Raw genomic sequence first — 26,586 nt, 5'->3', positions numbered from 1 at the left:
AACTAGAAGGCTAGCTTGTGCGCCATGTTAATGGCTCCATTGGCTACATCACACAACCATAAGGAATATGTTGTCAGATAATTTAGTTATTGTACGTCTGATAATAGACAATCAAACTAGAACTTGGCCGTTGGCCCCTTTTGCTGCAGAGAAGGACACCTCAGTGATCATTCTATTGAATATATAGTATTCAAACGGATACTTTTGACTTAGGATGTACTTATGTGAAGATTTCAATACGGTGGATTAGCCCTATCCACAATGAAACTAAAGCCACCTGATTATTTGCCTACAATTACTTAACAACTGCTCCTCTACATGGAGTTAAGACCTCTTCGTCTTGGTAAAAAAAAGAACTTTTAGAACAGACAAAGTATGAACCAGTTTTAAAGACATTTGAAGATAGAAGCTCCCGAAATGGGTCGCTCTTGGTTAAATGCAATCCAATTGAGTTTACAATGCAAATTCAATTAAATGCTAATTTGCAGTGTTTAAGTTTTCAGCAAGCCGCAAACCATACGAAGACTCGTGCCAAGAAATGTCAACCATTTCCATCTGTTCTTGTCTACCTCATACGAATATGTAACTAACGTGGTCTTCTTCATGTTAGTTTGTTGCAAACAAATCAGTCAAAAAAGAGAATGGAGCCAAGGAAAGTACTGCTTCCTTCTAGTGGGTACATATCGTTTTATTTCTGGGCACACTATTTTAATTAGTATATTTAACAAGGTGCTTTTATTCGTATATGTAATAAGGTGCCATATATTTCATGCTGTGCACAACGAGTGAAAACTACATATGGGGATTCATTGACTTTACCAGTTAACAAAGCCGGGGTCTTGGTGGCATCATACCTTCTGCTGGCGATTTCCAAAAGCTGGGCACATGCAAATAAAACAGATGTGCCTTCAAGGGCACTCGCATACACACTGCCTCATTATATTATCATTTAACATAATCGTCACACACATTGCAAAACGTGTCAAGTGATAATATATGTGTAATATTATATGTGTAATATTCTATGTGTAATATATGTGCAATATTCTATGTGTAATATCTCATTTACATACTTGAGAAATGAGGGAGACAGCAACCTCAGAACTAGTAAAATAAAACTAATCATGTCCCTTGGTAAATACCATGGAGAGAGAAGTTCTAATTTACCCAACACAATGGCGGAATTATCTAGATTAAACCCTGTTTGGGTTGTGTGGTTAACACTCTAGTCACACACAACCTAAGGATCGAGGGACATTGCAACACATCGCCTCCCTGAGCTTTGACGAGCTTTATCAGGGGAAATCAAATTTAGGAAGGGATGTGATTCCTTTTATTCTACTAGTTCAGAGGTTGCTGTCTCCCACCGAATCGCAAGTATATTTTATAAAACATGGTTAAGTGAAAACATACATTTCTATATTTGTTTTCTTTTTTGGGTTACCCATTGACTTAAAGAATATTTATTGAACTGTCCATAGAGGTTGATCTCAGTGGTTAAAGAGAAAACAAGACACACTAGCAATGGCTGTTAGTCAACGTCAGTGTCTAAGCTCCGAAAACGGAATTGGGTCACCTGATAAAAGCCACCCATGTCAACCTAAAGTGCGTTTCGGATCTGCCGCCAGTCCAACGTTCTTTACAAACACAGAAACTGTTAGGGAAAAAGAATACTAAACTGATGATGATCAGACATTTTCTATAAAAAAAAATTAAGCTGACCTAATCAACTTTTTCTCCTGTATTGGAAATTAAAGACCCTTCCATCGTGTTTAGCTGAACAGCCAACTTATAATGATGATTACGCGGTCGGCCAGCTGGCATTTGACTTGGGAAATCAGACCTGCTAAACTGATTATACTCGAAAGCTTAGTGCTGTTCTTGAAAATTATTCTGTTTTAACCCCTTTGTTGTCATTGGAATTAATAGATGAAAAACAAACTCCCTACTGGCACTAAAAGGTTTAAAGGGATATAAAATGTTGACTAAACATGAAAATGCACATAATGGGGTTTTCCCGTCTTCAAATCTTTGTTTTCAAAGACAGAAAACCATCTTTTATAAACGCCAATAGAAAATGACCACAAACAAGATCACACATGATAAATGAAGACAGTAAATTGGTGTTTGTGCACAGATTAAAAAAAAATATAAATATATTATAATAACATGTACATCACAATTCAGCACATACATAGGCACAACACAACACAATGTTGCCAGAATAACTGTTTACTACTTTCATAACTCATATTGTAACAACACACATCTTTTTGGCAGAATTCCATTAAAATCAATAGGTTTTTGGACAATAAAAAAATACATTCCAGCGAGCTTGGAAAACAGCTTCCAATTTTAGGGTGAAATGAAGAGCCAAATATAGTTGCCAATCATCTGATCTTTAGGAAAGCCAGACATTGGCATTCTAAATCTTTTCATGTCATTTGATCAGTTAACATTAATTTGTGTATTTTGGAGTCATGGTTGGTTCTATGATTCTATGTTAATTGTATATTGTTATATTAAAAAAAAACACAAAAACTTGGATACCTTCTGGGTCTATATTTAGATAATCACTTCTTTTTTTTGTTGTTTTTTTAATTTTTTTTAAACACATTTGTTTACCCAGACATTGAATTCATATAGAACTAAAGGCAGTTTTTTCTTTTTTTTGTGCTATGCTACATGTTATGTTTCCATCATCTACTCGGTACTTAAATTTTTCAATTGGCAAATACTTTGGAGCCCTGCAGAATCTGATGGCGCTATATAAAATAAAATATAAATAAAAATTATATATATATATATATATATATATATATATATATATATATATATATATATATACAGAATATGGGGCACTGTCTTAAGTATTTCTGTTACTGCATCTATCATCCAGGTACCTGAATGCACTTAATCTTCCGCTCTTATGGAGAGCTTTGCTGAACAACTCACATTTTTATAACCTCAAACGGGTCTGTTTCAAATTCAAGTCTCACACATGCTAATCCCCTATGGTAGAACAATGTGGATTAAATACATGTGTAACCGAAAGGAAATAAAGACAGATTTCATCTATTGAAACACAGGGAGTTTACAAAACCTAAGTGACAAGAATATAATTCAAGAAAAAATATACAGAATTCACAGACCCTTTAGAGGTGTAGCAGCTCTGTGATCTAGCAGAGTCTTCCAAAGTTCTTTGTATATATATATATATATATTATATGCAAATATTAATATTAATACTTATGGAAGTTATATTAAATTAAATTAACATGGCTGATTGGCCGGAAAAATGGCTTGATGAAGGTATTTTTTTCTGTAGGTATATCGATAAATCAACAGGGCTTTTGTAGCATCCATTTAAAAGAAAATGCAGCATAAAATTATCTTTCCCATAAAAAAAATTATATATTTTCCTATGACACCAAAAGATGCCCTACCTTGTGCATTCTATTTGCTTGTCCCCCAGGTTAAAAAGGGTTAACAACAAATGTACAAAACAGCCCCGAAAAGGTTAACCGCCCTATAATAAAATTAAGAAAAATATCTTTGGCTGATATAAACCATTGGATGTGATGTATGCTACACGGTTAACCCCTTGTGTGTCAGTTGAAACTAAGTAGAGGAGAGGAGTTTATTCCAGAGGAGAAATGTTAGAACGAGAGGTCACAGTCAGAGGTGTAGATGTAATGCAAGGACGTTTCATTTTACTGAGAGGGTGGTAGATACATGGAACAGCCTTCCATCAGAAGTGGTAAGGACTGATATAGTGAGTGGGGGGATTTAACCACGCATGGTATAGCCATAAACCTATACTGAATCTAAGACAAGACCAAAGACTGATTAAGGGCCAAATTGTTCTTATCTGTCGTCGAATTCTCTGTTTCTGTTTCGAGGAAGTCCATTAGAGGCAGAATTTGGAGCGTTAAAGCTCCTGTGTTACCGTTAGCGAGCCGTTCACCTCTTTGCAAGGTTCAATAGGCTTTAGTGGAATATTTTTGGATTTTTGGCCCATACCTTCACTCCCCAACTTCTCTTTTCTCGGTAAACATAAAACGTAGCAGTAAATCAAACGATTTGTGTATATTTCCCAGAATATCTCCTCTGAGCGAGCTTTGTTCCGATTTAATGGGAGAACGTACTGCTCCTCTGTCATTAGCTTCTTTCCGGGTCCAATCTATGCTGTCACTTCACATTATCCTCTATCCCCCTATAATAAATAACAGTCTTAACCTTTTTATTTTGAGAGGTTGAAGAGCCCTGATCCCTGATATCCTGAAGGAAGCAATTTCCAGCCTCTAGGAAAACATTAGCTCAGATTTGGGAACCACAAGCACTTAAATGAAATGTTTGTCGCCCTGTGTTTAAGATTTTTTTTCCCTTCCTGGTTAGATTTTTTTTTTAAATATATTTTTCTGGCCATTTCATTGTGCCTGAGTCACGGGTCAGCTGAGTACACATGATGAAGGGACCGTTGAGACTTAGTAATCTATATTTGACTTAATTTATGTTTAGTTATCTTTTTTTTTTTTTCCTTGGGACTAACGTATTCAATTTAACCTTAAAGGGTCTATTCACTAAATGATGACTTGGTCCTATAATAACCCTAAGGAACATTAAACAGTACACCTTGTAGCAATGAACTGAACAGATATGGTGTGATATTGTGGGCTGGCTCAGTACATATAGGCTAATGTGTGACTTTTGCGCAAAAAAAACATTTTTTTAAGTACAATTAAGGTGATATAGAGTAATCATGTGCAATATTCTATAGCACATTTGACCTGAACCATTATACTCTAACCTGGTTACTATTTAAACTATTTATTCATATTTAATATGAATATTCAGATGCTCACAATTTTATTATATATATATAAATATATGGTTTTTATTTATTTATTTATGTATTGCCTATATGCCCTGGAGCAGTTTGGATTGTATATCCGAAGGTAATAGAATGGGTAAAAATGAAATTATATTGCCGTAGCATATCATGGACTGCATTCTTTCCATAATAATTTTACAATAATTTATTCTTCAGCTCTAGCCTGAGGAAAGCAAATAACGTTTGAAAGAGGTCTAAATAAAACAATGATCCAGAGAAAATCAAATGGAAACCCATGGTTTCTTTGTAAGATAACGATCTAAAATGTTCTTAGTGATGTTTTCTGCCAATGTTAAATTACTCTACTCTTGTTACAGAGAGTAACATTTCAGAAGGCTCTTAATATCAAAATACCCCCGGTTAAATTTCACCATACGACAATATACCTGTCAAAACAAGATTATTTCTGTAACTGATTATGCAACCAGTGCCAAAAAAGTATTTTTTTCATATGTCCCTATTGATTCATTGAGAAAGTATTAATACAAACTGAATGCTCAAAAATAAATTGTTAAAATAAACACTATGGAGAAACTCATATAAAGAAATGGTCTGTTTCTATATAGAGAAATCAGTTTGAGGTCCTGAACATTTTGTTGTGGGTTATGATGTCTCGTCTGTACATTCATACTCCCTCCAACATGTCAGGTGTCCAGCTAGCTTAAGCGTCCAGTTGCCTCATGATGTATTGATGCAGAATATCGGCATATGATGTCATACCATGGTGCGCTGCTGCAATACATTACAAAGTAGCCATATGTGAGCTCCAAAAGTACAGGCCTCAATAATTTTTACATCTCCTATGATCTCCCTAGCTAGCCCATAATCCACACTGTGCATAAAAAGCAGGACAGTGGGACATCTCGGCCGGACACCGGGACATTGCCATAAGATTGTGAATTTCCCATGGAGAACTCTTTCAGTTTGACCTTGAATCACGGAATTCCAGTAACACCAACCCGGTACATAACAAGATCCAGGGTGAATACTTTGTGCTCGCCATTACTGTATACCGATACATCAATAAGCGGCATCTTTAAGATCTGGCAAGACAACCTACAGAAATATGCAGTGTTTTGGTGTTCTATGAAGGCTCTCTTAAACAACCAATTGATAATAAGGAGGCTGGAACATCACATTGTGATTAATTTTTACTACGGATTTGACGGGGCCTGACGTGGGGCAGGTCTAAAACCATGAAAATAAATATTTTAAAGGGTTGCTGTTCCCCCAAAAGTACATCCAACGTCGAACATTTGAGACATAGGGACATTGGGAACAACTAGAAGTTGACCCTAAAGGCTTAATCAACAAAGCCTACTCTGGCTAAAATGTAAGTGTCAGGATCCTACACAACCAGGGACATAACTTAGGCTGCTACACTTATAATGTCAGTTTGTTTGGAAGTTGCTGTAGGAAAGAATTTATCTCAAGCAGATCACTTTTGAAACTAAATACCGTAAATATTGACATGGTGTAAGCAGAACCAATGCCTACAACTCAAGGCGAGACTAGTAGCATTCGCGAGAGACCTGACACAATTAAATGCCAGATTAGTTAAACTCAAATTCCGTAATTCATTTATTCTCGTAATGTTACTGAAACAGCCACCCTTTAAAAAGTCCTTCTTTTAGCTTTTATTGGGAATTAGGAATTTTAATTTATAGGGGATGGAATTTTTATTTCTGTTTAAATGCTCCCCAGAGAGCCAACCACATTGTAGCCGAGTACAAAATGTTCACTATGTGAACAGGGAATCTAACAGTAACATACTGGTGTTTTCATTGCTGTTTCGGGAGTATATGAAACACATAAAATATTCTTACAGTTCATAAGTTATGAATTTTACAAAAAGTATTTATATATAAAATATTTATGGATCAACAAAAATTAACAAAATGACATTAATGGTAAATACAATATTTTTATGAAACCATAGATTTGTGATATGCAATGTAACAGTTTTTATACCTTTTTTTATTAATATAGATGTACATTCTATAAGGTATACTCTATACTGTATACTATCTATAATTTTATTGCAATCAAAAACTATCTTGGGTGCATAAGGATGAGATTCACATATTGTATTTTTTTAAAAAAAATATCTGCCACTGTGCTAATTAGTTGGAAAATATTCTTTTGATGTCAGAGAACTGAATGCAAAGTGAATAACAAAAATTATTTATAGTATCGGGCATGCAGTTAAAGAGAGTGACAGCGGACAGGAGGTAAAGCACAGAATACAAAGGTGTCGCAGGGTAATTAAGGGACCCAAAAATAAAGTGGGGTTCTGTTACTGGCCACAGGAACTGATAAAGGGTCTGTAGAAACCGGTAGCAAGTTCCTGATCTACAACTCCTCATGCTCTACCTATGCCAACTGTCTGATATTGGCCCAGTTCACTTTGATTCTGTTCTTCTGACGTAACAACAAATATTTGCAAATAACTCATTTGTAAAATTGTTTTTTTTTTCAGGTTATTAAAAGGTATGTGCTACTAGATTTTAAAGATTTCAATCTTTCAATGGGAGACATGGACAACATAGACAACGTATAGTCCATTATAGGACATTAATGGCCTCTAACTTGGATACTTTGGTATCCTTACTAGTGAGGTTCCATAATCAGCCTATACTTGTCCAGTGACAGCAGCCCTATAGGTCCTTATATGTGACAGGCGTGACACTTTATGGGTTATGCTCCTACCTGGGATCTCTCCAGGCTTGCCGCAGAGCCCCAGAGGGAATCTGTGCTTCTCTGGGTCTCCGGTTCAGTCTTCGCTTTCCCATCCACTTTCCTCCCACTACAAGCTAAAATCCACTTCCCAGAAGAGGCATTGCGGTCTGGGTAGCCTAACCTGGGAAGTTCCCATGTAAGCTCTAGAAACAATTACTGTCAACATATATATTTCACTGCTGTCCGTATCAATTGGTTTGCCTCAGATTTAGAACATATGGAACGTAGCAAAAGAAAAATTATTCCTTTTCTGTATACCAAGTTTCAAGAATTGTTTTATTTATTTGCTCAGGGTGAGAAATTAATAGCTTCGGAGAAATTCCGTTATGTGAAATTTTGTTTTCCTCACTGTTTCTTTCTGAATCTTGAATTCATCTAAATCAAAAGCGGGTGGCAGAGGGTGGCAGGTAGAAAATCACACTTACTTTGAGTCACGAATTCCATAATAATATAAAAATACCCACTTTAAAAAAGGGCCAGATTTTATGTTACATTCAGTCCTCGAGATAAATAATACGCTTGAGAGGTGATTTCAATTATTACTGAAAAATGCGCTTTGACATTTGGCACAATTGTTTTTCTTTCTAAAATTTGAACTTTGATGGGACTTTGACATTTACCAGTCTTAGGTCCAAAGGCCGTGAATGGGTTTTAGGCCATTTGACACAGTTGTCCTGTTAAATCTGTACCAGTGAAATTCTTTGCTGATAGAAGGGCGTTTAATCACGTTGGAACACTTTTTCAATTTAGATGTGAAATTCTAACTCAAATCAGCCAAATGTTTCAGTAAACACAATGCATATGTTTTTCAGGATGTAAAGTACTTCCATAGAATGATATAAAAAGAAAAATGGCCATATCCTTCAGAATTAGATTTTAAATCCTGCCACTAAAACAACAAAGCCCTCTAGAACTCTATTTTTCTGCTCTGATCTCTAAATGTTCTTCTACGTTTTCTCTGCGTTCTATCAAGGATCTTCTGCTACATGCAGATCTCATAATCTCCAATCACCCAAGTCTTCTGCAAGCTGGTTCCCATCTGTGGTAAGCACTACCGCGCTCACATATTTTTATATATTTCGGCCTGTAGAATGTGTTGTTGAAACTTGCTGTCTCCGCAGACCTTGATTTTCTTTTGCTCGTTTCTCAGAAATCAGTTGGGTTCGAGACTTGGGGTTGGTATGATGATAAAACGAGCCGTGCATATCATTTCTTTTATAATGGGTTCAATTTGTGGTTTGCCTGTTCTATCTTTCAATTCATGTTCCCTGTCTCAAATTTCTGCCAACTCCTCGGCACACATCGAAAAACAGGTATCACGTGTACGCGAAAAATGCTAGTAGTTTGTGTAGCTAAAAAAGACAGGGCTGTAACTTCTACAGGGCAAAGACGGGTCAGACACCGCAGGTTGGGGTGAATTTGAGCCACCCAACAACGCTACCCTTGTGCCTCCTTCTGCTTTCGAAAGCAATAGGGAACTTGGCCTATGCCTCAGGAGGCAAGAGACCTAGAAAGAGATGATAGGCTTTGCCAGAGAAGACAAAATAATCTTTAAAATTTTATAAGATATAATAAATGTTAAATATATAGTGAATAAATTATGGAATGAAAACAATTGCATGTTTTTTGCCTAACATGAGCCAGAAGCAAAATTACCCCCGTTTTCCCCTGAACTACCAGCATTCAAAGTGTCACATAATTACCGATAAGATCTCCCATCAACATTTCAGATAAAGGAGAGCAAATCTAAATTACTGAAGACAGCGCAGGCTACCAATTAACTCATTCTGCCCTGTCCTCCATGACAGTAAAATCCCCGTGAATTATTCTTTAGTATCGTCAGAATAGCTTTCTCTGCAAATGACAAAGGCTCCATTGTCTCGCTGTTTTTATTTTGGATTATGTTGAAAAAATGTGCTTTAAGCTACTTTTCCCTTTTTTGCAGTGATATCTGAACTTCAGACTTATTGTGTTGAAACTAAAAACTGGTAGTCCTGGAATGCTTGATCTATGGAGATAAAATGCACTTTTGGGCATTCAACTTGAAAGCCAACTGACCTCACCTCGTACCAGGAGCAGAGAAGTCCCACACACCATGAATGTTACTGTATCAATAGCTCTTTATCAGTCTCATCATTTTCACAGTGGTATAAATGATATAAATGATGTCATATTATTTTGCAATTTATTGAGTAAAACAACTATGATAGATCTTAATATCACATACACAGCAACTTCAGTTTTATCCCTTATAGGCTGAAAAGCACTGAGTTTGATAGACTTTCACAGACTAGGAAACAAAGGTATTTTTTCAGGCTCAGAAAGGTATGTTTGTTGTGTACTTATCATGGTTAATCCGTCCACAGGTGCTTACAATCAGTATCCCCAGATAATGGAGGAATGACAGGGGACTGTGCAAACACTTTGGGAAAGTATAATCAGTAATCCGACAAGGAGTGATAGGATGAATTCTGTCTCGAAAGAAGATGGTAGTGAAAGTATGTGAATGAATGATCGATTGTGTGTGGAGGAGACAGATAGACCAGGAGACAGACACTTTTTAGATTGGCTCAGAGGAAGCACTGATAGATCGCTTCGAGATTGTACCCTGAGGGTAGCAAGAATATATTGATTGTGAATTGAACATCATTACATGATTGTCTTACAGTCTAAGAACCCACCACGGTCCAAATTATTGCTCAGTGTATGAGCCTTTGAAAATGTAGCACATTATTTGTTATGAGCTTAAATGACTTGGAGGTAGCAAAAAACGTGTTTTGGGCTTCCTAAAATTGCTATAATGCAGGAGTTTTCAATTTAAAGGATATGCTGAATCTAATGGGAATACTAATCCATTAAGGCGATCAACCATCAGATACCTGTCCTACTGGCTTTCTAAAAAGGTCATGGAAACATGCATGGGATAGGCATATGGCTATCCTGAATTTAAGACAAGCCAAAGAACAGATTGAGGTCTCAGTCTTTACATCGGGAAAAACGGGCAGACTAGATGGCTTCTCCATGAGAAAGATTATAGTAGTTCAAATACTAGTTATTCATTCATTCACTAATTTATTTTCACGTGAAGGTGTAACATGTTGCTTGGTACTCTGGCACTGAAAGGCATTACAGAAAGAAGTGTTTCCACCAAGAAAAAAATATGCTTTGCAAAAATACATATTTCAGACTCAAAGAAACAACAATATGTACCACATGTGAAGTGGGAGAAGACTATATTTAGTGAAAACATACAAATCACGAAAAGTTGTTGTTTTGTTGTTTTTTTTTATTAGCCACAAAAATTGTCCTGACCAAAACAAAATGACAGAACAATCAGCTCTCGCTTACAGAGATGTTTCCTGGGGCCCGAGAACTGTGGCTTTGACCTGGAACGTTCGCGGCATTCCTCGTAGTCCTGTTCTGCGGTTTGTGATTGGCTGTGCCAACTTCAAAGCCGTCTTCATGCAAACTATCCCTTCTTGATTTATTTGGCAACATCTGATTTATCTTCCTTAAGACCCGTGCAGAAATTATCTATGATTCTCTCAAAAGTGAGGAATATGTTTTCCTTTAAAGATTTATCAAGTTTAAAACTTTATCTATCCACATTCCATCTGAAACATAACGTTTTTTGTAATATTTATTAAGAACGAGGAATGCATTTCTGTTTCAGAATCTTACAATTCAGGAGAAAGATGTTCAGGAAAGGAATTCTTGTCTGATGATGTCACTGCCTTCATATGGATAGGGTAGCAAGGTAGTAGGGAGTATAGCAAAGAATCCATTATAGAAAACAGGTGTGTCCGTGCGCAGTTGCATGGATGGATACAGCCATTGAGCCGTCCATGCTTATTTGCTAATTTTACATAGTTCTTTAAAGGTCTTCTTCTCCAAAACGCATGATTTGTCTCAACCGAGTGACTAGTCTTCTAGATCCCAAAAACATTGTAGCACCAACCACACAACCCCCACAATAATTTCAGCACTGAAAACACAAAGTAAGTAGTTATGCCCAGTTTGGTGTGATTTTGTCTTGATGGCAAAGACCCTTCTTTTTTTGGCATGGAAGCTATTCAAAAAGTACTAAGGGACCAAATATAGTGTCCACCTGTATATGAAATACATTTATGGAAAACCATATACTATTAGACTACTGGAACCATCCCAGCTGGTCAACTGTGGGAACTGGTTCCATAATCTGCAATGGTAGGACCTTCCACAAAGCTAATGACCCTGCGGCAATGATGTAAAAGTTCAAGGTTAAGGGAAATTAAGGTTTTTTTTATGTCATAATTTGCTGTTTTTTCTGCAAAGGGGTAGCTACATCTTTCCTTAAAGGCAGAAAATGTAATTGGGTTTCTGATCAATTATATCCCTTCACATGGGGTTGATTATAGCTTAGGTCTGTGGTCCTCAAGGAACAAAGTGGACGCCCCTGATTTATATATTACCATAACACAGCTTAATCTTTCCCTATGTCCAAGAGGGGTAGGAATGAGATGTAGTTGTGGTGTCTTCGTCGTTAACACAGCAGAAGTGATGTTCATAACACTTCATTCAACCACTTAAAAAATACTAATTACCGCGCATCGCGGTGACCCTCATCTGCCGCATACATATTCCAAATGTTCTGACAGATATTATCACCTGTTCTTCAGTAAATCATACCCAATGTAAACAAATTGTATTCCGTGTGAATCCAGACTTACTATTAATAGTATTTTAACAGCGATGAGAATAAGCTGTCAGCCTGTGCTGTTTATACAAGTAATCTATGGGAGGGTTCAAACAGAAGAATTGCTAAATACTTCCAGTGACAAACTGTATATCGCACCCTTTTATTCACCATTTTGACATTCTGTTGCCATTAATGGGATTATTCTAAAGGGTTGAATAAATATAAAGTCCCTTCCACAGCAGGACTACGTAGTAAATTCTGATACTTTATGGAATGTCCCCGCAGCTGTTAAAAGGGAACTCCCAACTTTTTTATTCTATTACTATTATCATATTAAATATGAGTTTTCGAATAAAATTGTGCTGATTTCTTTTTTAAAAGAGTGCTTCATATTAGCCATTTGCATGTGTTATCTCTCTGTTATTTTAGCCCAATCCGCCAGGCAAACACCCTGACTACTTACCATACTGTCTGCAGTAAACAATAGAATGGCTCAGTCTTAATCACCTAGTTAGACTCTCTGACATATGAAAGTATACAGAAGAACGGACTTCATTGGCATTGCCATGAAGAATCAGCTAAATGTGGTGTCCGAGCAGTGAAGGTTGCCCAACACATGACTGACAACAACGGCGGCCTCAGGCTATATTCCTGTATACAGGCCTGGAGTTTCAACTTTAACCCCTTAAGGACAATGGGCGGTCCGTAAACCCATTAAAAACAATGCATTTTCAGGCCGTACATGTACGGGCTTTGTCATTAAGGGGTTAACATCATGAAATCTGCTGCCCATGTACCCAGACACGTTCTAAATCATAGCAGTAACAAAGAAATTGTAAGGTTTATTGAGTCAATACTAGTTAGTATGCTTGGCATGCCAGATTTTGCCAATCAGCTTTCCCCGTGATGAAGCAGTTCCTCGCATTTAAGCCAAATATCTCTGATTAGCAAATGAAAGCACGAGCTATAAGTAGATGTTGACAGTCCACCTTCTTTCAAGGAAGAACCTCAACTTATGTCATTTTTATAATATTGATTTCCCCTAATTTATTGTTCATGGCTGAGCATGATGGTAGTAGTCCATAACACCTGGTGCCTGAGTTTGCATAGTCATAATCCAGACCTGTGTTTTAGTGAAAAGGTTAATCAGCAACGTTCCAAACAAATCCATGCAGAAGCAGAGTAGACGATCGGTTGGAGTATTTAATAGCACGCTGACCTTTATTGTGGTTCACAAGCTGGCAAAATCGCTCGCTACTTAGAAGGCGGTTTTATCGTGTTGAAATCTGAGGTTTACCCGACAAGTTAGGCGCCAAGATCCACGGACTGAATCATTAGAAGTTGCAGCCGTTATGTGAGAACCAATTAATTATTTGCGAAAACGTCCTTTCCTGTCCATAGATGGAAATGCCATGCTTGCTTCTGAAAGCATATCGTTCTACAGTCTGTTCCCTGCATATAATGAATAAATATGAACTTTATTTATAACCCATCACCGCGAACTCTTAAACTGTAAATCTACTGATGATATTGTTGGAGTCAATGGTCCCCTTTGACATACCCAATAATATGATTTGGGCTCCACAATCTTAGTTCTTTAATTGTTCTCTTGATTGACGATTGGAAGAACGATGTAAGAACTACCTACACTTTGTAAGACACACTGAGCAGCAGTGGTGACCAGGCTTCAGGTCCCAGCCAGACCCACCACGTAGCTCCCCTTATGAAGCTTCTCTTGATGAGCTGTAGAAACAGAAGATATGAGCCTTAAGTAGCACAAATATCTTCTTTACTCTCCAAACATCTTCTCCTTCCTGCTATTCCACCAATGGTCCTCCTGACCAGTCCTCAGATAAGAATGTATGCAATGATGGGGGGTGAACATACTAGCAGGGTCAAGATCTGCCCTGAAGGTTCCAGGTATCAAAGCTGATTACCTGGCCTTCTAACACCGGGGCTTGGAGTAGAATTCAGCCCAATGCCCACCCAGTTCGGCCATGTTTCAGTTTCCAAGTAATGTCACCTCTCTGGCCAGTCTTTGCCCACTTACAGCTCCCATATGCAAAAGGAAAGAGGAATCTCCAGGCCATCATAGTTGCCAGATATGAGGGCCATAAACATTACCTATGTAGGTGTATGTATCGTCTAAGATGCCTCAGGAGTTTTTTACCAGTAGAGTGGTTCCTTCACTGGCATAAACTGATGTTTGGGATGACGTGTTTGAGGAGCAGAACACTGGATACATTTAGCAGAGAAGTCTAGTTCGGATGTTATCATATGGATGTGAATGGTAGTTACTCATTGTCAGTTAAATGCACCACATGTGAGACGCTGATAACCTCGGAAATGTGAAATTTGAGTTCTAAAACCTGATTTAGATCACTAGGGCACATGGCACTTGGCACCACATCAAGAAAAGAGTTGCGTCACCTTAAAAGAGATCTTCAAATGAACTTCAGTAAATACTTGTTCTTTGAAGTAAAGAAAAAATATATTTCCATTAAAATGTCATTTTGTTTTTGCTTCGATTCTTCCATATATCTCACTTCAGAACCAGTGGAGCGTGACAGTCATTCTTTTGAAAGATCCCAGTTACCAGTATTTAGTGTTCTTTTTCAAAAATATAACTATAAATTCAACTTTAAATAAGTCTTTATATATATATATATATATATAAATATATAATCATATAATTGTTTTATATATATTATATATATTTTATCTATATACACACCTTTTGTAATGTATTTAATGCTTACTTCTTTATTTAATTATATATATATATATATATATATATACACACACACATTACGTTATTTATTTAATACTTATTGTTTTTTTTTAATTTATGGTTAAAATCTCACTTAGTTGGATTTAGTTAATAAATGAATGATAAATAAAAGCAGGTTTTTACTTTAGTTTCTACACAATCCGTGTGTGCAACATGGCTTAGTTCAACATTTATGATGTTTAGTTTGCAATTTTATGATGCGATTCAAAACCCAAATGCAAAAGTATAATCCGAGTGAGAAAACCTTCTTCTTTAAATGTTCGGTTGTTTCTTAAATTGTTTCCCTGGATGTTTTTTTTTTCTTCTCTATAACATATAATTGGTAATAGCATGTTTGTATATTCAAGTCAAATTTATGAATGTTTGTGTTGAGCCAGACCACAATACGACAAGATTGATTTAGGTCTCTATAAGATGAGACTTGTGATGTACAGACAGATTTTCCATTCATCTACAAATTCTGCACTTTTTCCTTTTAAACTACCGTAAATATTATTGTATTATTTAAATTAGGTGGAATGACCAATGCAGCTTTACGTAACACCAAGATAATTTGTAACTCCACCGAAGAACGATAAGCAAGATAATGCTAAAACACTAGAATATTTTACAAGAATTTTAAGTCGCTACCTGATTTTATAGGTTTAGAAATAAACAATGGCTAATATAAAAAAAAGCTCTCTGCAGTAGAAGTGATCATTTTATTCACACAAAAAAAAGGAAAACACACAAAAATGTCACTTCCGGTCAAATTCTGGCAAAAATGTAAACTTTTGCTGGTTCGTACATTTCCTAGAGTCATAAAAATCTACTAAAAGGGTTTGTGGATACAGCGCTACGGAATTTGATGGCGCTATATAAAAGAATAAATAATAATAATAATAAATATATGCAACAGAGAAATAATCCAATAAAGTAGGAGTTCCTGTCCAATAGCTGTTTTGAGGGAGATAGAAGGGTAGATAGATAGATAGGAGATATATATATATATATATATATATATATATGGATATCCATATATATGTTTTCTCCTTTTATATATATAACTGCTGTATAATCCCTTGACAAACATTCCTGTCACTACCCATTCTGCTTCATGGTGCTAACGCCCTCGAGGATAACGGTGATTGACGGCTCTGCTTCTCAAACAAAATGTTACCAAGTAACAACCGACTTGTCTGACACGGACTCCCATTGTGACCAAAATCCACTAAAAAAAAAAAATAAGCCTAGATCTACCTTGGGTAGAAGCTGGGTAGATAGTTTACATTCACACCGAGCCTTCACAGGCCACACACCCCTAAATATACTGTAACAGCCATCGGTTTAGTTGTTTATGAGCCCTGTGGTCCATTAGCAACCCCTGAATACCAGGGGTAACTGATTTAAAGGAAAAGATCTTTATGGAAAAATATCCATATGCGTGATTGTGTGAATAAAATGCTTTTTTTGTTCTAAATCACCTGCCTAAACAAGCAATCCAGTTATCTCAAATGGTGTCTAATTGTTACAATTCATCCTATCCAAGTCCAGTCCTATTACTCCGCTTCTCCGCCTTACAGAGGCAGCCTGAACCAATCAACAGCTATCAGCAACAGGAAGAGATAACTTAATGGGCCAAATGAATCTTGCAGATTGTGAGATCGGGAAGTTAACACAGACGCCCGCCCCCCGTGTTAGACACATAAAGTAGGATTCTAACATAAATGTATTGTTTATCTTAATGTTTAAACAGCATCACATAGATTTACTTAGTGTATAAATCTATAAAATGTATGATTTGGGATAGGAAACAGAACAATGGGCCGAGCAATTTGCACAAAAAAGGGACTCACCCCACGGGGTTTTCGGTGTAAAAATATCACAATTAAATTGGGCTAGCTAAAGGCTTCCTATGAGAATGACAGACTAATGTCAGCTTTCTTTATTTGCGATTGCAGATAACATCATTGTTCACAAAGCCTGTCCTTTTATCAAATGCGATTAACACCAGGGTAATCCTATCACTGTTCCAATCTGTGCTGATATGTCCCACGGGCTTTGTCCATCAATCAAGAGATAAGATGAGGTCATTAGGCTTCAGTAAACATCCAATTCCTGCGGATCTCCTCTCTTTAGAACATTGCTAACGGCAGAAGCTGGGTACAAAACGCAGCTCGTTATTGATAAAAATGGGAAATAATAGTGTTAATTTATATTAGCAGATATTACGTGGTTGAATGGCCTTTCACAGCTCACTAGACACTAAAACCAATCAGTAAGATCTGCATATGATGAAGGAAATACGATGCTGAATCTCTAACTAGATAAATGTTTCCCCAAATGCGTAACATTAGTTCTTTTTTTTCTGAGCTGCTTTTGTGGAAAGATACTCTATTTTCATATTTTCAACAACGTTATGTAAGGTTGATGAACATACCAAAATACATCATTAATCAGCCATAACTACCAATAAGAACTAAAAGGGAATCAGTTACAATAAATAATAAAAAAAAAAAAGCCTTTGTAATGAATAACTGAGCTCTGTGCCACATTACTATAAGATTCCAACGTACCGTAATCCTCCACCAGCCCGTGAGACCTATGACTTCTACATAGTATTTAAATGTCATCAAACCCTGGTTCATTTATATTTACTGGACCCCTGGTGGGTTTGTCATGCCCTCTTGGTCAAGAAACATAACAGCTTTAATTGCTTTTTAGGCATTCCATATCCTTTAAATAATACAGCAAGAGTAACTTTCTAAATAAGCCACTGAGTGATTGCAAGACGATCACTTCGTTATTTGATATCAAGAATACTTCTGGACTGCGGAGCCTTCAGCCGTCATGGATACATTTAAAGAAAAAAATATTTTTCAACATCGTTGACATTTTCTTTTACAAAAATAAGTAGTTTGGTGTATTAAAGGGAAAAGAAAATATTCAGAATCACAAGAATTTCAAATTTACAGAACCTGAATTTTTTATAATTATTATTTATTGATTTACATAGCGCCATAAGCAAAAAAAAAAATAAAAATATATATATATATATATATATATTAGAAATCCCCATTATATCCATCCCCATTATATTATCTCTCCTCATTACGGATACGGAGTTGCTGATAGCTGTTGATTGGTTGAATCACCCTTTATAAGAGCGAGGCAAGGAGAAGGGATAGAAAGTTGATTGGATAATACGAATTTAAGAAAAGACTTATCTAAATATTTATATAGACAAGTAAAATCAATGCTTATTTGAAATCATCCTTCCAAATGCCCCGGACAGCACTTTGCGTCTTTTCAAATCCCTTACTTCAAAATCTCTTCTTCAGCAGTTTGGAAGCTGGATAATTACTAGGTAATAAGAACTGGAAAACACAGGCATTACCAGACAGATCCTTTTTTAATCTACTTTATCCTGTATTGTATTACATATTTTTAATCGTCGTAAAATACGCCTACACACGGACGTTTAAAGTGGAGATACTCTGCAGAGAAAAAGATAATTCTCTAGACACTGCTACGGTTATTGAGATGCCTTTAAATCCATGTAATTTAACTGCATAGGAAAAGGTCATGGTGGAAAAGGGGGCAAAGGTCACTTGGTAACAAAAGTTTCTATCAATGAAGGTTTTAAAGAATATTAAGGGTTTTTAAAAAAAACCAAAAACATAATACGTGTTCGGAAGATACAGTTTCTGGGTGATATGGGTTATGGCTTTGAGGAGAGAAGGGGGTATTTAAATAGGGAAGTTTATTTCAAAAAAGGAGAAAAGCTTCAACAAGATGCCATAACCTCAAACTAGACGGCCATAGGCTGAGATGTAATGTAAGGAAAGGTTACTTTACTGAGAGAGTGGTAGATAAAAGGAACAGCCTCCCAGCAAAAGTGGTAGAGGTTACCACAGTAAGGAAATTAATTTATCCATAGGATATGCATATGGTGATCCTTAATACAAGACGAGACCGAGGTCTGATTAAGGTTTAAGTCTTCAAAGCAGGAATATAATAGGTAGACTGGATGGGCCAAATGGATCTTCTCTAATGTCGGCTTCTATGTTACTATGTAATGGCCTCCATTTATCCTTTGTAATTAACCCCATCTCAACGCGATCTGGGTTTTCTATTGGATAAGGTAAAGGAGACATTAAATCTATCATTTGTAATCTTGATTAAATAATATTGAACCAAATGTGCCAACAATTGGTTCAATTCTTACTTGAGCCAATATACATGGGAAAAAGATTGTGCCAACATTGGAAGATAATACGTATTTTATATAAAAACCACGATCATTCTTTATCGATCACACTTCTTATCGAACCCCGAGATTTATTTTAAAATAAAAAGTGGGCAGAATTACTTGTTGTCCCATTTCCGACACTTGTAACGTTGATATTAAATCGGAAGAAGGAGAAAGGATGACGGACAGAGTTTAGTAAAATCAGACATATACATTATGGAGTATATATTTTACAAAGCAGTAGCGGGAACGCTAAAGAATATTTACATTGTGTGTTCATTATTCAGAGCCAGTGATGTCATCATGCATGCGCATAGAACCGCGAGATGGGAAACGTTAAAATATATCAGATATCACGTAGCTAGGACCTTTAAGCTCCTTGGCATTATGTCTAACACACAGTGCCAGAGGGATCCTATTTTGGAGAGTGCGGCAGGTAAAATGTTCAATATATTTATCTCACTAATTACATTTTGGCTGGAAAGATGTATCTGCGCAGAATAGACTTCCTATTATTCATTTGAATAAAACTTGCTAGCCGACATATGCAGACTTTAAAAGATGAATGAAAAGTGAATTCTGTCGCACCGACTTTTCTAGAATAGGATGTTTTTATTCCTTTCCAAATTCGTGTTTCATGCCTGTCTGTGTTTAGAGATGACTTTGATAACAAAAACATTTCCAATAAACTAATTTTTTTTTGGGTGGGGGTTCCTTTATCTCGGTCCGGGGCAGGAGGGCAGCCCTTCGCCCCCCTATGGACTGGGCATTCTTACGCGTTCACATAGAACCTCTTTCATAGGCAAACCTATAGACAAATTATCATACCTGGGAACTCTGTGGGTTTGACCCAGATATCTCCGGGTGAAGCCCAAGTTCTGCAGGTCAACACCCGAATCCTCCGGGTCGCAGGAGCAGGGGTCTTGACGCCCATTTGCCCTTTAAATGGGGGTGTTTCCCGCTGACTTCAGCGGGAAACACCCCTGACGTCAGCAGGAACACCCCCCCCGACGTCAGCGGGGCCACCCACCGACATCAGTAGGCAGTCCTGGCCGCGTCCCACAAGTAGCCGAAGTGAAGAAGTTCCCAGGTATGCAAATTATATTACATTTTGTTACAGAGATACGATATATATAAAGTATGTATTTATTCCGTAAATGTATGCGTTTCCCTTTTATTGAGCCAATATGGATAATGACGTAAAGTTACACGGGATTCCAAGCCACCGGAAGTCTCTTTTTCCGATGAAATCCTATTTGTTTTACTGATGGGGGCTCCAGTAATACAGGTTTTCGTTTTAAATCATAAATATTCCCTTAAACCCCACCATTCCAAATGAAATCATGCTCGGGGCTGGTGCGTGCGGTGTAACACGAGCCTGTTCCCCGTATTAAAGATAACGTTATATGCCCAGACAGGTGTACACGACACGCTGATCTAAGGTAGATATGAACGGGATGGCTATTACCGAATATTTACGGCTACGGAGCCATTATTATAATTGGAGACGGGCTTCATGGTATGAAATATCCTTCTGATCATCATTACAAACACGCAGACAGACGGCTTGGAATAACATTGGTTCCCGGCCAGTTGTTTCATCGTTTCTTCAGCTCCTAAAGCCCTGACGGGTGAGTGAACTTTGAAGAGATCGGCCGATCCGAGTTCTAGCCAGATATAAAATCATAAACGCGTTCCGTTAGCAATGACTCCGCCGTTCTTTACCCCTCTCTTGCCATTTAAATGGAAGCAGGTGTTTTGGGTTTAATTCATGTCATTTTATTCAATTTGGAAACAAACATTTTTTTTTGCTCCAATCAAAGAGGGGAAAGGCGGATTTTAAAGGGACAGGCATTGTCTTTTGTTAAGGGATTGATGAAGGAAAGCGTTTGCTTTCTTGTAGATTAAACAAGTTGTGTTTGATGTGGAAACGGTCCTCATACACTCCACCGGCAGCTGCTGCCTGTCTGCAGCACATGTACGCCCGCCGTCGCGCATGCAGAGAACTTGGCTAGCAGCCGCAACATACAGGTGCCATCTTTCAGAATAAAGGGGCTCGGTGGGCTTATACCTTTCAGGTAAAAAAGCAGATGATTGTTCCCTTCTACCCATAAACATAGAACCCATCTAGTCTGCCGGTTCCTCCTGATGTAAAGACTTTGGTCTAATTGGTCTAATATTCAGAAGCCATATGTCCATCCCATGCATGTTTATATTCCTTCCCTGTTTTGACCTCTGTCGCTTCTGCTGGGAGACTGTTCCACTTATCTACCACCCTCTCAGTAAAGTAAAGCTATCACTACATTGCTTTAAAGCCCCATAACTTTTTTTTTTACTTTAAGTTCTGGTAATAAGAAGCCCACGAGAGAAGAAAAAGAGCTTCACTAATAGTCCCCGTAAAGTTTTCGTTTTCCTGTATTTTTATTAAAAAGGACATAAGTTTTGCCAAGTTTGGGGGAAAGTGTGGGATTTAGATGAAAAGTTTCACGCTCCCAGCGTGTTTCACGCCCGTTGTTTATATTGGTAACACGTTCGTAATGCTTTGGAGAACATGACCCCCAATCATACTCGGCTATCGTATGGCATACGCTAATGAAAAGCAGTGCGATTTAACTCTTTGAGGGCCAATCAGTTCAGCAATGATTTGTAACGGGATTCGTTGATCACTGGCACAGAACGAGTGAATCCCCGTATACATAAACGACAGTAAAGTCATTGTCATTTTGTGTAAATTTATGGTATATGGCTCTGCCGTGGATTATTTTAGCGTGGGAACAGTTTGTGTTGGTGACGGCAAATTTGTAAACTTGTGTCAATGTGGATATTGTTGTTGGAGCCCTAGATGTACAAGGAATGTATACAACATGTGCGGATTGTGTAATTATACAAACCAAAGGGAGCGCTAGACTTGCTAAATAGAGACACCTCTGATCACAGCCACGTTAACCCTTAACAGGGACAGAAAGGGCTGTAAAGTACGCGCTGAACACCTGTTTCAGTGGGATAAAGAACCAGAGAACACCTTTAAAAAGTAAAAACAGACAAAAATGCTCTAATTGTACAATTAACCCTTTGATGACTTCCAACCCACTAATTAAAAAGAAAGCATATTTAAACATCCAGCACAAAGGAAACGTTCGTACCATCAGAGGGGTGTCACACATAAAGCAATGAACACAATTGAACTATTCCTTGAGATCTTAAATTCTGACATCATTAAACTTAATAGTTAACCGCATTTGAGAACAGTACAAAGAAGGACTTTGTACATGAAGTGTACATTAAAATATATTAAATATACTGGCCCCAAGATTATTTTAACCGGGTTTTTAAAATTTTTCAAACTTGGTCAAAAAGCTGCTGATATATACAGTATTTATATATATATATACATACATGTGTATATATATATATATATATATATATATATATATTATATATACACACACACACACAGAGTATGTTACACCACATTAGATTCCATTGCATATAGTTGCTATATATATATATATATATATATATATATATATATGTACAGAGAAATATAAAAGTATTTTACTCTATTAATCTACCTTATATCCAACAGGATTTTTTGCTGCATTGGGAAAGTCAAATATAAAAATATAATTGAATGGGTGATCTTTGGACAACTTGTGATCTAAACATCTAAACTACGATGTTGGTTTGTAACAAGTGGTGCACGTATAGTGTTATAGCAGCGGAGTTCTGTGTGACTACAGAGAAAGACTAAGTTGGTTGAAACTTTGCCAGTTCCAGAACAGCTCCTAATATATCCCAGAAATAAAACATTCAGCGCTCGGCTGTATCCAAAGTAAGGGTCGTTGGAAACCCACTATAGCTATACACAATTTTCTTACATTTCGGTTAAAAAAGGGTGTTTTTGGTCACCCTCTATAGGATGGCAATATAGAATACCTGATGCAATCAATTTGCACACATAGACCTGCACAGTCACATATATCGAAATAATAATAGAAATTAAGAGATTTTGGGAGATTTTCCATCTGTATTACAATAATCGGAGACACAAAAACATTTTTTGTTATGTAGATATAAAGAGCTTTTTACTATTAATGAATCGTCTATTAAAGACTTGTTCATTCTGTTTCATATATACAAAGATCAGGTCTATATGTCGCTTTATTATATTTAACATGCTTATTCATGATAAAGGCCAAATGGACACCGGTGGGGTCTAGGGTGACTCCGAGAGCATTCTCTCCACTCCAGCCCCTATGTCATTAAATCACATTTGTGTATTAAACCTACAGACTTCTCAGAGCCTTTAATGTATGTCACATATCTGAATGTTAACCTGTCAGCGGAAATATATTAACCCTTTTGCATGACATAAATGTTTGAAATAATTAGCCTGGGCCTTCCATTCCTTCATTTTTTTGTCCAAATCTTTTATTAAAAGGCATAACCCATTGTACAAGGCTACACAATCTGTTGGTGCTACATACAAATAAAATATAATAATCCATTGACAGCAGAAGGATTAGGCGGATACCCTGGCTGAAGGAAGGGAAAACCCTTGCATTGGTTTTCATGGAGAAGACAGCAAAGTCCCAAAAGGTTAAATGGGTGAACTGAAGGTTGTTTCAATACATATGAAGTGACATGGGGGGTCTTACCTGGGACAGGTTTAACCTGTTGAGGGGATGACACTGTTCCTCTACCCGCTCTACAGCTCCGGTCCTCTTCCGCATCCTATCAGCTTCTTGAGCCAAATAGAGATCCAAAACCGGTACCCCTCTTGACCTGATGTCCGCCTCTGTTAGAGAATTGACCATCAACATAACCCAAACAGGTCTCTTTCTCTCCCAGTTCCCAGCGATGGCGTTGAAGAGGTAATCTGCATAAAGACCCTTGCCTCTCTGATCTGGGGTCATCCAGTGGGGCATCATGTGCTTCACATACTCCAAGTGTCTCTTCAGTCTCCTGTACAAATCCTTGGGTAAAACATCTTGCAGGTTCTCTCCCTGTGGAAGCATCTGACAGCTGGCCAAGGCTGAGATAGTAAAAGGGTCCGTGAGATCAAGCTCAAAATACACATTGTTGCTGTCCTGGAAAGCTTTCTTGGAGTTCTGTGGGATAAAGTCCCATACCCTTGTATAAGGAACATGTATAGTCCCAAAAAGATACGCAGGCGGATGTCTCTTAATAGTCCATAGGAAAGAATTCAAGTCTTCTTGCTGGAGAGGAAAGTACATTTTTTATTATATTTTCAAGTAGATTTTAGAAAACCAACACTTGATTTAATTGGGATTGCGTTCTATATCTCTAAACAATGTAACATTAGGAGCACTTAAATATTATTAATAACATGGTGATAATATTGATATTTGTTGGAGCTGATAATCAGAAAAGTATCTTATATAAAAGTCAATGTTATTCCTTCTAGTGGAAGGTACCCCATGCGGGCAAATAAATAATGTCTCATTGATTTCTATAGCACTTTTAGACAAATATGATTCAATCAGACACGCTAAAAGATAACGTTATTAACAAAGTGGCCCAGAGGAGGTGTTAATAAGCCTTGTGAAGCCCCTTATCTCCGAAACCTGGCTTTGTATTACCTACTAAATGGTTAAACCTTATATTTCAGGCTCACTTAATAAGAAAAATGGATATAAGCCGCATTAGGCCAAGAGAAAATGGATTGTTTAGAAAAATTCTTTCTGAAGAAGAGACTACTGAGGTTTCAGAAGCTTATGTGACTTTTTCTATGCTGGCCCAATAACAGGTATCAACTTTGACTAAAGACTCCAGAATTACATAGAAATAGTTTTATTATAAAGAACAGTCAACAAATATTTAATTGTTCTAGATGAAGAACAGCTTTGCTAATGTATTATAGTCACCCCTTGGGAGTACGGCCCAATATAAGCGCCATACTTTTTCCTTTAATGGAAACTGTGGGATATAAAGATAATATACTAAGTCCTTTTAAGGCTCATCATGATAAACAGAATTTAAATCAAAGTTTTCAGCACAGTCTATCCAGCCCTACTAGCTTCTAATCCAAAAAAAGCCTAAAACAGAATTTTTCCTACTGATAAGAGGGACCAGCCAGTTAATCCTCGCAATTTAGGAAGGTATTTGTTACTATAATTAGGAAACAGCACTTTTCACTTTTATCATGATCTTAAAACTCCTAAGCAGAGCGGGAAAAAAACGCAATACAGAAAAATAAGTTAAAAAAATACAAATAAAATCATAGCCCTCTTGTATATTTATTTGTTAACCAACTCAAAAAGTGCATAGTTCCTGTAGCACTGAGATGCCTTGTTCATGCCAGCGGTTAACACATAAATCATTAGCGAAATGTCAAAGTTGCATGTAGCTCCAGAACACACAGGCAAATTGTACAAAAAAATGTATATACGTATATATATATATATATATATATATATATATATATACATATATATATCAAAATAGTTTTTACAAAATACCTAAAAATAAAAATATTTATATATTTTAAAAAACAAATCTATAAAAATAAATAAAAATATATATAGTAAAACAAATTCATAAAAATAATAATATTTATGTATACACATATATAAAAAAACTGTATTTCAGTATATATATATATATACATATAAAAATATTTACATACAAAAATGATATATGCATAATAAAATATATAGTGAGAGAAAGGCAAAGGTGAGATACCCATGCATATCCGGTTTTATTTATATATATTATATATAATATCATATATATATAATGATTATTTTATCTATATATTATATATGTAGATTTATGTATAAACGGGACATGTATCCTCCGGATGAACTCACCGACTTGGGCAGTCCGCATTGCCCAGTGTCCATCGGGATCCTCCTGGTGATGACCTCCCGCAGCTGGAGCAGGCACACTGCGAGGCACAGGAACCCGGACTCGGACCACATGTTGCTGCTTCTAAAGTGACAAGTTCAGGGAAGCCCCCCGCATTTAGCAAGTGCACCGGCGCTTCCTACCGTCTCTTCGGCCGCTCGCCGGGGATCTCTCACAATGGATGAGCCAGCGGCGGGGAGCAGGACGCATCCATGCTGGCTGAGACTTGCGGGAGTTGTCAGAAGCCGTGTGCAGGTATCCCGCGGGTGGCGGGGGGCTCGCAGCTGCTGGGTGCAGGGGGGCGCTGGCTATTTAAAGGGGCTGCTGATGAAGGCGAGGTGTGCTGTGCATGTGAGGATAACACGCTCATTCTGTAACAGCTG

General features: G+C 37.1%; 1 protein-coding gene across 1 annotated transcript in view; it reads right to left on the bottom strand.

Moving 5' to 3' along the window:
- Positions 1 to 26,277, bottom strand: part of LOC149288507 (metalloprotease TIKI2-like) — a 110,405-nt gene extending 84,128 nt beyond the window's left edge. The window contains exons 1-2 of the mRNA XM_089491782.1: positions 26,167 to 26,277; positions 23,992 to 24,552 (exon numbers count right to left, since the gene is read on the bottom strand). Of these exons, the coding sequence (XP_089347908.1) occupies positions 23,992 to 24,552; positions 26,167 to 26,277 (672 nt within the window). The remainder of the gene's footprint in view (positions 1 to 23,991; positions 24,553 to 26,166) is intronic.
- Between the last annotated feature and the right edge of the window lie 309 nt (positions 26,278 to 26,586).

The sequence above is a fragment of the Sceloporus occidentalis genome, unplaced genomic scaffold (assembly GCF_023333645.1).
Source record: "Sceloporus occidentalis isolate IW3139 unplaced genomic scaffold, rSceOcc1.0.p SCAF_51, whole genome shotgun sequence".
Lineage (NCBI taxonomy): Eukaryota > Metazoa > Chordata > Lepidosauria > Squamata > Phrynosomatidae > Sceloporus > Sceloporus occidentalis.
This window is presented reverse-complemented; position numbering and strand designations above follow the sequence as displayed.